The 17,084-nt window shown below is 32.3% G+C and overlaps 1 protein-coding gene across 2 annotated transcripts; it reads left to right on the forward strand.

Moving 5' to 3' along the window:
- The first annotated feature begins 11,550 nt into the window (after positions 1-11,550).
- LOC133303346 (B3 domain-containing transcription factor NGA1-like) lies at positions 11,551-13,970 on the forward strand. Of its 2 annotated transcripts, XM_061503249.1 has the most exons (4): positions 11,551-11,589; positions 11,739-11,843; positions 12,055-12,185; positions 12,329-13,970. In XM_061503249.1, exons 3-4 carry the CDS (start codon positions 12,098-12,100, stop codon positions 13,621-13,623), a joined length of 1,383 nt encoding a protein of 460 aa, XP_061359233.1. In that variant the 5' UTR covers positions 11,551-11,589; positions 11,739-11,843; positions 12,055-12,097; the 3' UTR covers positions 13,624-13,970. The 2 variants fall into 2 exon arrangements, with proteins under 2 accessions (XP_061359233.1, XP_061359234.1); XM_061503250.1 differs by lacking the exon at positions 11,551-11,589 and having other exon boundaries at positions 11,643-11,843; positions 12,374-13,969.
- Positions 13,971-17,084: the final 3,114 nt, after the last annotated feature.

Below are 17,084 nucleotides of genomic sequence, written 5' to 3' on the forward strand. Positions count from 1 at the left end.
GGAGTAGTGGGCACACAATAAAGAGTGAAGTTTAATTGACAAAATACAACTTCTTAGATTTACTTGTTTAGAAAACAAAAAATTGAATCATAATTGGTCATGAGTTGGTTAAACGATGTGGGATTAGAATATCTGATCTGCGTTCAATCATTTTCGTCCGCAATTTTCAAATAAATAAAAAAACTAAACAGAAGATAATAAAAAAGAAAAAAAAATTGGACATATATATTATCCATGCTACGAAACCCAAAGGATTTTCACTGAGAAGACGTATTAAAAATTAATAAAATAATTCATATATTTCACACAATAAATTAAATTAAGCTTTTAATAACAATCAAACTATTATACGAATTAGCTAGTAATTGATGTGCTAAAAATTAATTTTGATCTAATGTTATTTTGCTAACGTAATGTATTTTTTGTTTCCCCCACACACACACACATATATATATATGGGAAAAACATTTCTCTAGCAGCTTGAGATAAGTTTATCTCCGGCTACTCCAAAATCACGTCGTTTTGTTTATTTATTTCCTTATATTAATTGATTCACCTTTGAATGGTTATGATTCCTCTTTTCTCTCTCTTCCTTTATCACCATTGATCCATACGGTTATGATTTAGTAGCCAAAGATAAGATTATCTCAAGCAGCTTGAGAAACGATAAGCCCTATATATACATATACACACACACACACACACATATATATATATATATATATATAAGGATATGATCAATTTACACCGGTGTAAGAATAATAAATCTTACACCAAATCTTAACCGTTGATTTTCGTGCATCCAATGGTTGAGATTTATTGGGAATTAAAAATTAATTAATAAGTGAGACCTAATAAATCTTAACCGTTAGATGCAAAAAATCAATGGTTAAGATTTGGTGTAAAACTTATTATTCTTACACCGGTGTAAGATGATCATGTCCCATATATGTATATATATATCATGTCCCATATATATATATATATATATATATATATATATATATATATATATGAGTTTGATGTTTTTTATGTTGGAAGAGATATAATTATATCCTATAGACATAAAATAAAAGTGAGTGGGGCCTATGTGAGATAATATGAAGATAAGACGGTGAAAAAGAAATATGGTGAAAATGTGTGAGAGATAATTTTATGGATCCATTTTTTCTTATGTTGCTGCAAATAAAATCTTCTCATGTCATCTACTATAACCATGTACTCCGAAGATATATAATTATAATAAGAAAATTATTATTTTTTCTCCACGTTAGCAAATAACTCATGAAGAGAGAAAAAAATAGCTTTAATATATGTACTTCAGAAAATACATAGTTATAATATGTGATATAAGAAAATATAGATATTTCTAATTTTATTTCCTATAATATGAAAGAAAGAAAATCATATATATATATATATATATATATATATATATATATATATAGAGGTGTGTCAAGTGCGATTAGTAAATTAAAATTTGCCCATATATCAATGGAGGAGGTGATAAATATGATAACTGCTATGCAGCAATCCATTTGTATCTTCGTGTGTGAAACTTTCACCCACAGTGACTTGCGCTAGTAAAGAAATCAAATGAATAACAATCACTGGTATATTTGTAAATTGACGTGTCCACAAGGGAAATGTGAACACTGTGTATAGACTGATTCAAGTATTAATGAGGAAACAGAAACACAAATTTGTAAGAAAAAAAATAAAAGGCATAGGGTGCAGTGCTGGCAAAAATACAGCTTGGCAGATGAGTCCACCATAATAATTATACTCATATAATTTTGCAGTGGAAAGCAACAAAAGCGAGAAACAAAAGCAACATATGCTAGTGCAATACATGAATAAATGATAGAGAAGGGGCTAGGGAGGGGGAGGGGCGGGGGGGGCTGTAGCTCCTAGTGGCCTAATAAACTTACTAGAGTCTTTGCAATTGAAGATTGGAAAGTGACCCGACAGCAAGAAAGCCCAACGGTTTTCTCAGAGGGTAGTGTAGTAGTAGTGAGGGCATGTAGTAAAAAGAGTATAGACTCCTAGTGTGGGGTTAGTTTTCAATTTTTTGTAGAAGGATTAAAGAGATGAATCATGAATGAAGGGTGAAGGCTGAAAAATCTGAACTGTAATTACATATGCTTCAACAGTAGCTACCAAGCTAGGTGCAGGATGCAGCTACTATTTTGGCCTATTGCAAATATATTGTACTATTCCTTCCCCCCACCATACTGTGCCCCATATATTTAGTTATATATACGTCTCAAATGGAATTATTTTGGTAACCTCGCCACCACTGAATAAAGTTCCTTTTCCAGCAATCTGGTTGATTTGTATGTGTCCCCATTCCCTTACATATGGTCCCACCCATATTTCTGTGGTCTCCCTTTGTCCCTTGGTGGTGGTAGCAGAATTTTTAGATCAGCAAGTCTGTGATAGATTGATGTGGTTTGTCCGTGGATATAAACTTCCCCCCCCATGCCTTCACTTTGTCCTATCTGTTTGCTAACGCTAATAACATGGGTATTTTCACTGTTTTGGTAGGCCAACTTCTCTCTCTTCAATAGCGCATTGCCTCGACACAAATCTTCCTTGCATGATCTGCATATGTATATTAATGATATAATTAAGGCCAGATGACCTTATTGGCTTAGTTACTTCTGCTCAAAATTCGGTTAAAAAAAATTACCCCGTTAATTAATTTAGGCCTCACACAGGTGGTGGGTGCATGTGGATTAACAACAGTTTTGAAAACTATTTTAATTACTTTAAAAAATAGCGTTTGGACATAGCTCAAAAAGAAACTGGACCACCATGCATGTGGGAGTTGAATATTTTGCTATTAATGTTAACTAAAGTTTACGGTAAAATATTATATTTACAAACTTTTTGTTTATAAATTTTTATAAACTTAACTATGTACTAAAAATAGTACATGAGTTAAACATAATTAAAGTTTGTAAATAAAAAATTTGTAAATATAATCTGTCCCAAAAGAAAATATATTGTTTTTTTTTTTGGAAACCCATTATGATATATTGTTGTGCATACTTTTGTCATTTATTTAAGAGATTCTTCTTTTTTCTATTTCTTACAGTATTTGCACACCCGTTAAGTATGCAGAGCAATTTGTTAGACTTTATTTACAAGTGATATTTTAAAAAATTATCATTTTTTCGTAACATTGTTCATTTATCGCTGCGATCAATTCCTTTTTTAAAAGAAATTTTTTTCTCATATAATAGTAATTTTAGAACCATAGATGGTTGAGCTTGGAAGTAGTTATTAATGAAAAGTCATCTGAAGAAACAGCTACCATGGAAATTGGGAGAGAAAAAAGATGAGAAAGTGGTAAAGAAATCTTTGTCTAGCTTATCCTCAACTAGGATGAGATCATTGAGCTGTATAGATAAACAGTTCTTTAATCAAAGCTTAGCTACCTTGACTAAGCCCTATTCTATAGACTACTTTAGGGCACATGTGGTAGAAATAAAATTGAAGCTCTAATTAATATTTTCCTACCTTAACATGCAGACCCATTAAGAAATACCTTTTTTTGCGCTCAAAATTACACATCATTGAAAACATTCTAATTAACAAGACATGTAAGGATAACAAATAAGCCTAGATCCTTAATTAGGTCACTTTCAATATGTTAGCTAAAGAAAAGCTGAATAAAAGATCGTCATTTCTAAGTCATATTGATACACTTTTAAGCTTAAAACTTCTAACTAAATCGGCTTTAATTTTACCCGAACTATCACCTAACAAACTGATAAAGCGCCTAAACAATTGTTGAACTTACGGAGATAGTACTCGTTATAAAAGAAGGAAATAAATGAGAAGAACAAAGGCAGAAGAAATCTAAATTCAGGTTGGTTTAGCCAGGCTAGCTATTTTGTGGTGTAATGACCCATAACTGTCCTATGTAGTTGTCTGTCTATAAGACATATTTGTGGTCTGTGTCCTAATTTTATGCATCCCTTCTATTCAAAGCTTCTAGCAATGGAAATCTAAAATTTAGAAATTTAGAGACTCACTTAAGGGCATGTTTGATTATGTTCTTATTTTTTTATTCTTAAAATTGCTTTGTAGAATAGTTATGGAAACAAATATTTTCTATGTTTTTTTATTTTGTTTTGAAAGTTAAAAACCAAAAAAATAAAAAAAAATCTAGACATGTTCTTTAAATTTGATTTTAAAAATAAAAAAACAAATACAATTTTTAATTATTATTTTTACAAAACAGGTCTTACTAAATAGTTTTTTATTTTTAAAACTATTTTTCAAAACAAATTTCAAACACGCCCAATGTTTCTGAACTTGAATTACAAGAGAAGGCCAATAAATAGAAGTCGTACAAAACTGAAATGTATAATTGCACATCACCACATAAAAGTTTCATATTTTCTTCGCATCATATTTTCTTCTTATGGAGGAGCTAAGCAGGTGGAGGTGAGAGTATGTGTTCAAATTTTTTCAGTACCATCTTTAGGAAGGGTTTAAAACCTTAATATTGGACCCGCCCCAAATCGAATTAGTTGCGAAGCAATGAATCGATTGAAATATTTTTTAAAAAAAAAATAGTGTTTTTTATACAAATAATTTTTTATTCATATCCTAACAAGTGTCACGTGGTAATTGCTGTGTGTAATAGTACTAACAGATGTTTACATTAATTCCTAAGAACAGAGATGCAAATGTGATTTGCATATGATTCGGAACACATTATTGTCAAAAATTGAAATAAAAGTGGATAGAGAAGTGTCAGGGAAGGTATCATAATTTGAACATAGTAGACGTGGGACTACATGGATCAAGTCCATTAGTTATAAAATTAAAATATTTTGTTGTTAGGCAACTACCAATTAAAAGTTAAATTTTTTTTTTAAAAAAGGAAAAATAAATAATTAAGATTAAGAAGAAAATTCTTTAAATTGTCATCATTATGGAAGACATGACTATTTTCCATAATCTATAGTTTATCGAGTTTATTCGTTAACTGCCACAGCTTACAACCAAAGAAATGTACTTTCTGTGAAGTTATAAGCCCACCCTAGCTACCATGAACTGAGTTCGGAAGAGAAGGCAGGCCACCTAATAAAGGAGAGAGAGAGGGAGAGAGAGAGAGGATGGGGTGGGAGAAGGACTACATTGGTGGATGTGGTCCAAACTCCAAAGGGTGTACATTTAGCTCAAAAATTGCCACGTACCACTAATTTATTGTCATTCATACTAATGTTACATTACACCATCTCGTCTCTCATGGAATTATATTTTTTTTCCTTGAATGGTTTGATCAGCAAACTTTCTGAAATTTTAAATGATAAATGTGTACTTGTTTGTATTTACTTCTAGACACAGAAGAGGAAATAAGTGCGAACTCAATATTTGATTTCAAATGTACACAATTAATTATAAAAGGACTTTATTAACTGAGTTGTCAAACAACTTATCCTTTACGAAAACAATTGTTACATCATTAATTATATATAACATTTATAAAATTATGATTATAATTTTTAAATGTTGCAATAATCTGAATATAATAAAATTTGGGGTGAAAAACAAAATAACAAAAATATGAAACGGGAGTTATATATAAATATAAAAAAAGTAATATTGATGTACGTGTATACGTACATCTAATAAAAAATAACGTAATTTTTATATAAGCAATTACAAATATAACATAACTCATGTAAAAAATGACATATTATTATTAATTCAAATATCAAACGAATTAGAGGGGTCCCCTAGACTAGAGATTCTTGTTTTGACAGCAGTAGCGGAGCCAGGCTCGGATTGGAGCTTGGGTCAAAAAATTATATGAGTATTTATTTTTTTTAATTTTAGTTAGTTCATATCATAATATATTTAAATTACATTAAATACAAAACACCTGAGCAGAAAGTATCAAAAAGAGTTATAATTTTATTAAATATTTTTTAATTTTATTAAATATTTAATTTTTTTATATAAGTGAAAATGGAACACATAATTTAATACAACTTAGCCAAATCTCTAATTAAATATATTTTATTTTTTTGATAGGGTCAAATTATAAATTTTAACCCAAGTCAAACTATAATTAATTATATAATTATGCATGACAAGTACAATTTGTTAATATTTAATCCGGATCAAGGCCACGCCAGCTCCGCCACTGTTCGATGCTGATGTGGGGTTTCATTCAGATGCGAAGGCTTAAAATTTGTGTTAGTAACTAAAAAGAGAAGGGTGAGGGCGGCGGCATCACCCTCCTCCTAAATCCTAATTGATCTAGCTAGGGTCTTAACTGGAACATCTAGGCATGCAGTTCTTTTCTTTCTTTTCTGTCATCCACATGTGGGGTGCGACATTTCCTCGGAAATTCTCGGAAAGTGTTATCTACCAACTGTTTGCAGAATAATACCAGAACCTAACAAAATGGGATTAAAAGGGAAAGGAAAAATATTGTAGATTACTATAATTAATTAATATTCAAAATAAGTATGGTGACCAATTAATATTATATAGCCTATTTGTAACACCAAGCAGCGAACTGAGATTAAGTCACTTTTATCTCATTATTTTGGGTATGAAATATATTTCCTCCTTTTGTTTCTCTTTCGCATTGAATGGGTTCAGATTAGTGAATTCGGGATTTCAATCGCTTTCTATTGCATGCCTACTTTCCCATAAATTAAAGAAAGCAAGAAAGAAAGAAATGAGATCAGTCTTTCACATTGCTCTTTTAATTGCATGTTATTACATTCTCTATCCTCAAACTAATTTTAATCCATTTGAGGAAATGAAAGATATGGAATTTCAGGGTTATTTTGAGAAATGAGAGAGGGAAAGAGGAAAGAAAGGACTTCCAATTGCTTAAATGACTAGTTTTCGTGGGATTGAACTTTGCAACCAAAATAAATGACAAGTCTCTCTTGTACCTTTACCTGCAGCTCCATGATGATATTAGTACTTATTTTTATTATTTGCAGCAGAAAGTTTAGAAAGGAAATTTCATTTCAACAACTACTACGATGAGAGTTCCAAAAGAGACAATAAAGGGAATCACACTTATATACGCGAGCTGCCAGTGCATACACACTACTAGAAAAAATCTCTATAGCGACGGAATTGCTATGAAAATTTTGTTGCTAATTTCATCCTCTATACTACTTTCCGTCGCAAATTTCCTCGCAAAATCGTTTGCGAGGGAATTTGTGACGAAAAGTAGTAGCGAGGATGAAATTAGCGACGGAATTTCCATAGCAATTCCGTCGCTATACAAGTTTTTTCTAGTAGTGACAATTGTAATTGGAATGTGACCGGACATCAATCCTCTTGCCAAGCCAAAGCCAATTTGTTTGATTCCCCTTTTCTCTCTGTTTGTATCTCTACAACTTGAGTATGACAATGTTAATCTTTTTGCTTGTCTATATCATAGTTGCAAATATATAATTTATGGTGATTGGAGGCTCCGTCCAACCCAGAGAAATGGGTACATAGATCACACTGGACCACTTGATACTAACTAGTCATAAACATAGCCAACTATCATGTATAGAGCTAGATATCAGAAAGACCCATTAATATACACTGTTAAAATTCACAGCCAACTATATATTTAATCAACCATCAAAGGGACAAGGGATATGTTTTCTTTCTGCTTTCCAGAAGCATAACTATGAAAAGGAAAAGCATCTAAACCCAGTTTGTGTTTTTCGGATTCACTAGCTGTCCTCTGCATAATGAAAACAAAGTGTGCTATGCTAAATAGTAATTATTCCCCATAGTTTCCAATTACTTTCTTAAGACTTATTGTACATAATCATTAGTGGCGGACCCAAGAATTCTTTTCTTGCGGGAGGCTAAAAATTAAATATTTATTTCTCTCTTCAAACATAATATATGGGAGGTCAAAATAAGAAAAATTAAATATTTATACATGTTTGGATCTTCTATTTTTTAAGCTAGAAGCTACTTATAAGCTAGGCCAAACAAGTTTTGGAAAAAATTCTTATAATGAAAAGTTTTTTTTTAAGCTTTTATCTGTTTTTCTTGAATTGTGTGTTTTTTTTTTAAAAGAAGAGTTATAAAGAAGATAGATAAAGAGATAATTTTCTTGAAATATGTGCTCTTAAGTAACTTTTAAGCTAAATTTTTTATGTAATTACCAAACTGCTTTTAACTTTTTTTTAGCTTTAGTTTATAAGTAGTTTTTAGCTTAAAAATAATAGGATCCAATCAGGCTCTTAGTGTAATTTGTAAAAAAAATTTGTAAACAGATATTTCCCTATAATTTAATACTAATTTCATATGCTAATTGTTACCACCAGGTCTGCGCCAACAAAGGAGTGCCACGTAGCTAAAAGAATTTGAACTAAGAGAAACCATGTAGTTCTATTGGTGATCATTGATACTCCCAACACTGTGATATAATCTTAAATAAACTTATTTTTGTTAAAGCAAAAAAGGATAAGAAAGCATTAAATCCTGGATTTGATAATGATGACTTTCTTTTCTCTATCTCTGAACTCTCTCTAAAACTCTCAAACTAAACCTTGAGTTTACTTTTCACTTTGACAAGATCTAATCATGGCACTGCACTCTTTCTCATTCTTTTTTTGTTTACTTTACTGGAGGGAGAAAAAATGCAGTCAGAGTTAGAGGGGTTTCAATAGATATAGGACCTGAGAATACCAAGAAGCTCTATAAACTCTGCGGTAGGAGAAAACTACTTCACATTAATGGAGAAGAAAAATAGAGATTTCTTAATTTTATTTTTCTAGGTTATGTAATATTCTATCCTTTTTTTCCCCTCATGTTCGTATGCCTGTATGTATGATCATGAGAACAACACCGACAATTAATTGTACTAAATAATGTGTTTGACTAAGTTCTTTCCCTGAGACGTTCTAAGTTAACTGCTCAAAGATACCTTATATATGTCCATGTGATGATAGACTAAGAAATTGAATTTTTTTTTTTGTATAAAGAGAAATTGAAATTATTCCTAAGTACACCATTATACTTCCTCTCAATCTTGCTTCAACAAATGACCACTAGTTTAAATGAACATATACATATTAATTTTCTATTTAGCCTGGAATATAGTGCATGATTAATTAAAATGCATTATCATATATATAATGTGACGTGCTCAGAGAGGGTTTATTAGTCAATTGAGAGGTTTTCATCATCTCTATTTTAAACATGAAGATCATAAAGCTATTCATATTCTTAATTAATGGCTATAGCTTCATATTCATAATGACTATAGCTCCAGAGACGTTAATTCAAGGTGTGTGTAATCTTCCAATAAGACTGTGCTTAAGCATATGAAGATATACTCTCTCTCTCTTTTTTAAGAATTTAAACATTATCTGCTTAATCAAAGAGGAAAAGTTTGGCCGTGTAAACATTAATGGGTGTACCTGTGTCTAGGTAAATGTGTTAAAATTCTACATTAAATATCTGGTTTACATCACACATATCAAACACACACTAATATAAATTGATGACTAAATACCTGGCTAAAGGAAAACCACGTGCACGAAAGCAGCTTAATAATTAGTTTTACTATATATGCATACATTAGTTCAGCTTGCTTTAATTTCAACTTCTAGTTTATTCCCTGAGTTCATTGTTTATATATATTTAGCAAGTCTAACAAAAATCAAGCTTCTACATTCTTAAGACAATTTTTAATTATGTGGCGAGACACATGTACAAAAGTTTCATGTATTAATTAAGTTGTAAGCAAGTTTAAACTCAGAAATTGGGAGGGTTCTGCAATATTTGAAATTTGAGTATGTAAAAAAAATAATTGGGTAGGACTTAATAAAAGTTAGTCTGATTTGAAAAAATCTCTTAAAACAAGAAAAATAAATAAATATTTTTTAAATCTAATTGTTCTTCACAAACAAGTTTTTTTCTCTATCTGATTCATGGGAAATATAATCAAATCGGAATTGAGTATTATTGAACCTATGTAGAGGTAGCTCTTGAACACCAATTTTTATTTCAAGGACTTGAATGAGCCCTTTAATTAAAGTAATAAATTTCTTTTCAGTTGAATAATTATTGGTCCAGTACAACCTTTTTTGCTACCTGTTGTTTCCTGTTATTAAATAAATCCCACCACAAGAATATTTGTACCTATGGATGGATTTATAATATAATTAAATTTAAATTTATGCTAAACAGTTATCAATTATATATATATATATATATATATATATATATATATATATATATAAAGTCATAATTAAATGTATCATATTTATACAAATCCGTGTGCACGGTAAGAAAAGCACTAATGAGTTTTTTTTTATGATCAAATACGCCATAGTGAAATAGTTAATCTTGCATGTTAATCGCACATTAATTATACGAGACTTAGTGCTAATGTGAAAGTTCCACACAAAAAAAGCCCGATCAGATTACTTAAGTCCCATATTACAAACATTTAAGAGTCCGTTTGCGATGGGGGACTTCTCCATTGGCTCTAAGTCTCGCGTGGTTAACATGCGAGACATAAAAGAGTCTCATTTGTTTGCCTTGTAGAACTTCTATGCTGACTTGTCTCAACATGCAAGATTTATCACATTAGTCTCAAATATCTTTTAAAAAACGAATTTAATAGACATTTAATTTAATCAAATGCATTGGTATGGTAAAAAAAAACAGCGGTAGTGTCCAGTAAAAATGGGGAATAACATTAAAAGCTAGGGCTAAAAGGTCATCATGTAACTTTTTAATTTTTTCGTTTTGGGTTATTAAATATGATGGGAACTTGGGTGTTGAAGTTTTGAAGGAGAAGTTATTGATTCGCAACAGAGAGATAATAATTTTATTTATTACGTTTCATCTGCTTTTACTAGAAAATGGAGTAGAAATATTGAAATTTTAGGGCACACGAGATCAAGTGAATTGAAAGAAAGAAAAGAGAATTAAGGAGAGGTTATATTATATATAGAGAGAAGCAGTGGCAGGAGAGCGCCTGCAGGGTGGTCTGTTTTCATTATCTCTTAATTAGTTTAGCAAATTACTTTTCCTTTCTTTGCCTTCGGGACCATACATACAGCACACACAATCAATGGCACTAAAAGTCAAAAAAAATTGGGTGTGCACTCTATTCCTTCTCTTTTTCACACTCCTCTACTACTACACATTAGCATTTCCTTCTCATCTCTGCCACAACTAGCTAGACATATAGATAAGCCCGTACTCATATATGAGCTATTAAAAAAAAAAAAGAATGAACAAATATCATTACCCCATTTTTTGTATTTTTTATTTGAGAATAGAATAAGGGTGCAAATTTAACACGGTTAAGCTTATTGTTTCTGGAACAACTTGCCTTTTGGTTTGAAACCGGAAGCACATATAAATTGTACAAGATTATACCAAATATGATGAAAACGACAAGTTGCTCACATGACCACAATAGGGACATTATTCATGGCCCCCACGTAAGTGTAGTAATCCTCTATCTACCTTTCCTTCTCTCTCTTGGACGAATAAAACCGGGTTGGAAGAAATATATAATTTTTTTTTTTTGCTTCTTTTCCTAGTTATAAAGAAGCTTCCTCTGAGGTAACTACAGTTGTTAGCTAAAAACCACATGACTTCTTCCCCTCTCTTCTTTATCTCTTTCTCTCTTGCTCCTCATATTATGCTATGTAGGTCAACAATAACAACAACTTGACCCCGTTTTGAATCGTCCATGGCTTGTCTTTTTTTAGGGTTTTGAGCCTCGTGGTCAAATATGAAGGCACCGACTCTTTTACTTGTTGTATACTAGCGAAGAGCCTGTTTTTTTGTTTTTCTTTAGAGCCTCACGAATCTGGGTAAAATATATATCTTTCTTCATTTTATTTGTTGGCAAGGTTTTATTTGACCTTATAATCTTCTTTTTTATATTAATTCAGCTCAAAATTTCCCATTTGCTGTCAAATTTAATATGGTTTATTATTATTTGCTTTTCTGCCCTCTTCCCTTTATTCTCTCTGATGATTTTCATTTTTTATTCTTTCTTTCCATTGTTTTTCTGAGATCCAGAGGTTATTATTAGCAGAATACAAAGTAGGTCAGTCATAAAGTCATGGAGTTGATGCAAGAAGAAGTTAAAGCGTATTCTGATAGCAGGGAAGAAGAGGAGGAAGAGGAAATCACAAGAGAAGAAAGCAGCAGTAAGCATTATTAATATTACCCCTTTTCTTCTCCATATATCTACAACACTACTACTTTATCATTTATATCTTCGTCTTCATATAATAAATATTCCTCACCACCAAATTAAAATCCATGGTCGGGGATGCTTCATGATCTCCAGATGCCACTACGAATACTGAATCTCACAATTCATCAACTGGGTTAGGGTTACACCAGCAAGATGCAGCTTCAAATTTCATCAATCACAGAAAGCAGCAGCTAGAGTTCATGGACTTGACAGTACTGGGGAGCAACAAGGAGGAGGAGGAAGCAGGGAATTTGCAACAAGGAGGAGTTCATCATCCACATGCCACATCTTCTTCAACCACCAGCTGCTGCAACGAGCTGCCAGTGGAGAAAGAGCACATGTTTGATAAAGTGGTGACACCAAGCGATGTAGGGAAGCTGAACCGACTGGTGATACCAAAGCAACACGCGGAGAAGTACTTCCCCCTTGACTCATCATCCAACGACAAAGGCTTGCTTCTCAATTTTGAGGACAGAAATGGCAAGATGTGGCGGTTCAGGTATTCCTATTGGAATAGCAGCCAGAGCTATGTGATGACCAAGGGATGGAGCCGTTTTGTTAAGGAGAAGAAGCTCGATGCTGGTGACGTTGTCTCCTTCCAGCGTGGCCTTGGTGAATTGAATAGACATAGGTTGTACATAGATTGGAGGAGAAGGCCTGATCATCCTCCTGATCCTTCAACATCACTCATCACACCTTTGTTTCTTCCCATCAGATGGGGTGGCAGATTATACTCTCAGCCAGCTTCCCCATCTCCCACGTCGTCTACTGTGCCACCTCGCTACCATGATATTAATCATTTTCAGCAACAACTCAATTACAACAATATGTATACTTCTTTTCATCATCATCAGCATCAGCATCATCATCAGCCACAGCAACAGCCATATCACCAGCAGTACCACCATAACAACAACTATAATGAGCTCAATTCGGGATCTGGGTCAGTCTATTACCTGCGGTCAACACCATCAATGCCAATGGGTGAGAGGGAACAACAAGAGACAGGGAACACTGTCCCTATGATCATTGATTCTGTGCCGGTTGGTCATCATCATCACCATGGTGCCTTGAGTGGCGCTGCTACTACTACTACTACTACTAGTACTAGTGGTAATAGTACTAGTACTACTGGAAAACGGCTAAGGCTATTTGGGGTGAACATGGAATGTGCTTCGTCGTCAGTGGAAGAATCCAAATGCTTGTCCTCGGCTTCGGCAACACATGTGACAATGGTTAATTCACTTCCCTCTTCTTCTCTTCCACCTCTTCAGCGATCGAGGGTACCCCATGAAGACCTACTTTCATCATCAGCAAGGTTTGGGGATCAGAGAGGGGGAACTTCAGTGCTGTTTGATTTGGATCCCTCTTTGCAATACCGGCAGTGATCAAATAAATTTAAGAGCCAAATAATGAAGAAGATTTAGTTGGGCCAGCTACACTACACTCTCTTTTGCAGCATTTTATTTAATTGTTTTTTTTTCTCTTCCCTTTATCTCGTCAGCTACAAATGAAGGAAAGAGCTCCCAAACTTTCGTCCCGTTCTTCTTCTCTTTTGATTAGTAATTAGCTTTTAGCATTTGAGCTTTTTATTACGTTTTAAACTGCTCTAAGCGTTTATTTAATATTTGCTGGGGATTCGAGTCTTGAAGAAATGAAAAATCGTTTCACTACCAAGAAACGGAATGAAATCCATTAGACCTTTCAATTGTGTATAATACAATATAAATATATTATATTTACCATATATATATGGTTTTGTCCCCCTTTTTTTATTGCATCAATACTGTGCTCTCTCTCTCTCTCTCTCTCTCTTTCCGTTCACTGCATTTAATGGTACACAGAAAAGCTTGTTGCTTTCTTCTATCCTCTAATGTTTCTGTTAGCCTTGTTGGGTTGATGTCGTTTACAACACTGCTGCTTCCGCTGCTGTTTAGTTAGGCATTTTAGCTTTGCAGATAAAGAGCAGAAAGTTTGTACAGCTGTAAAAAGGTGAATTTTTTCAATTCTTACTATGCTATATATCATTTATTGATGAGTAGTTATTACCAGCTCTTCTCCTCTCTTCTATCCCCTTTGTTACTTTCTTGTCTTCTCTCCTATTCAGCAGTCCCCTTCTTGTCTGGATCAGCTAGCACTGCTCACAAACGTGTTTTAGATAAATGGAAGTACTGTGGGGATTCTTTTTCCCGTTCTACCAAGGCTTAAAGAAAGAGTAAGTATCCTAATTCTGCTGAAAACTAATTTTTCACAGTAATTATTGCTTGCAGCGGATTCGACGCATTGTTTCTGATCTCTGATGCTTATCATAATTGTAAAGATACATTTTATTTGTCCTAGAGACTTCAATTATATTACTCTCTAGATTTAGATTCTTCGTTTGATGTCTAATTAGCCTTCAGCACAGTCATCTTACTGTTTGTTGATTAATTAAGTTGATAACTCACTGATTATTTAAATGCATTTTTTGATTTTGCCTCAGGCATTGCAATAATTGCTGCTAACACTTTTGGACATGCATAGAATCAAGGAGCTTAACTTTTGGAGAGGTGATGAATTATCAGCTTATCATTTATTAACTATAGTGGACATAAAATGATATAACAATAAGAAAATTAAGCCCTTTTTCCCTTCCCTTTTGTAAAACGTGATATCCCAGGATATAATTAGTGTAGTACTTGCTTTGGTTAATCAATCTAAAGTAACTATATTACTTTGAAATTATCGTGTGGATTGGTATGAAGCTGGTTAAACAGTGTTGTCTACCTTTAATTTAATGGCACCTTGATGCATTTGGCTTTCAGGTTCTGAGGATATATATATATATACACACATTTCATTGTACTTGATTCATTCATATATGTTTATTTGAGTTAAGAGTTCTTGGAAATTAATTAAAGTTACTCAGGTTTGAATATTAACCTCACATTTATTAAAAATAGACTGTTCATAGCATAAAAAGGAGAGATTAAACGGAATGTTAGGTTCTCACAGTATGATACTGAAAGCAAAAGCAATATAGAAGACTGTAAGATCCACAGTTAGCGAGACAATACAGACATAGAGGAGTAGGACTTTTCTTTTGCTACACACACTTGAATGTGTTGCTTTTTTTGTGGAAATGATAGGAGTATCTGTATCTCAGATCCTTTAGTAGTGTCAATTTCCGCTAGCTCATCTTGAAACTGCTGGAAAATAAAGCATGAAAGAGATTAAAAATTACACTTTTTTTGGAATCCAACAAGGCAAGAAAATTCATCGATAAAATATCGCCAAAAAAAAGAAGATCTGATGCCCTCTTTTTTCTGTAACTTTGTTTTAATATTCTCCTACTGTCCTAGCTAGGTATGGGAGTCATGATCTTAAAACATTCAGATTGATTAAGGAAATCAAATAACATTCAAGACTAATAAAAAAAACTGATTAAATTTTAAGCCATAAAAAGACAAATTAAAGGTTGCATATTTGATAATGTTCTATTTTGCGAAGAGAAGTTTTAGAACTTTATACGACAGTTTACATGCTCTTCCTACTCAGGACTTACACGCATGAAAATTCTACTATGCAGTAGTGTCCAGTAGCTAGCAATCTGTAAGCGTTGTATATATACATATAAGTTACAACTGTTGTTTATATATAGGTTTCTTTATATGACCGTTGAACACTTACTAGCTACGTGCGGGAAAAGTTTGTTGTTACACCTTTGTATTGAATAAGTGAGTATTTCTGTAATTTACTGTTCATTATGTGGGCTATTTTCAAAATATGACAGAGTTGATTGTTACACTTTTGGTTATAAACTTGTAGAAACATAAATTGAAGTAACATCTACATTATTCATGATTTATAAGAGCATTATTAGACTCACTAACTTATTGAATACTTAAAAATTGATTCATGGGAATAATACATAATATTATCTGGGTAAGATATCCAAACTATTATTTTTTTTTCTACTAATCTACAACCACTCTAATCACCATTGAATCAAATTTTTCAACAATTTTTTCCTCTCTCATTAGTTCGTTTTTTTACTGAAAAATTTGATTCAACGGTGATTAAAGTGGTAGTAGAAAAAAATGATAGTATGAATATCATACCTCAAATAGTGAGATTTTGTATGCATTTAATTATACTATTAAGATTGTTTGTTTTAACAACGATGAAGGTTGTTATCGTTTTGTCCCCAAATTTCAGTGTATGAATGAGAGGCAGTGTTTTTCAATTATACTGCGCACGGTACTCATGGTAATTACGTTCATCTACTTTTCTATTGATGTTTTCTAGTTGTGGGTGACTTATGCAGAAGCGGCAAAATAAAAGAACCACGCAACCAGACTTTTGTACTGATGATAAATTAAGGATCTGTCGCTTGTCATTTCAGTGCCATTTTATGAATATTTAGCCAAGGTACGGTTTTTCATATATATACATATATATATATATATATATATATATATATATATATATATATATATATGCTAAAGGACATAAGTTATCTCATGTTATATAGATAAACTTGTGGACTCCACCACCTGAAAAAGAAAAAGATGACACAATTATCGAAGGGTGTGTAGGAGAGAAAATTTATCTCAGGTAACATGAGAATAGTTTTTCCCATATATATATATATATGGTTATATTTTTAAATTTTTTATTTATAAACTTTTACATATTACGCTATGTATTTTAGGGAATACCACCCATTTTTCTGTGTCTGTTGCAAAATTTTGTTTTCAACAACAACGGCAGAAAAAACGAACCCTATATATATATATATATATATATATATATATATTTATTTATTTATTTATATAAAAGAATAACATTTTTCTAGCAACTTGAGATA

Source organism: Gastrolobium bilobum, unplaced genomic scaffold, assembly GCF_033153095.1.
Source record: "Gastrolobium bilobum isolate Gb01-03AN ecotype WA unplaced genomic scaffold, APGP_CSIRO_Gbil_v1 utg7982, whole genome shotgun sequence".
Classification (NCBI taxonomy): domain Eukaryota; kingdom Viridiplantae; phylum Streptophyta; class Magnoliopsida; order Fabales; family Fabaceae; genus Gastrolobium; species Gastrolobium bilobum.

What these genes read in the sequence shown, in the direction of transcription:
- LOC133303346 (XM_061503249.1), top strand. Translation starts at nt 12,098, where the DNA reads ATGGAGTTGATGCAAGAAGAAGTTAAAGCGTATTCTGATAGCAGGGAA. An exon ending in CACAAGAGAAGAAAGCAGCA is followed by an intron (nt 12,186 to 12,328) that starts GTAAGCATTATT and finishes CATGATCTCCAG; the next exon opens with ATGCCACTACGAATACTGAA.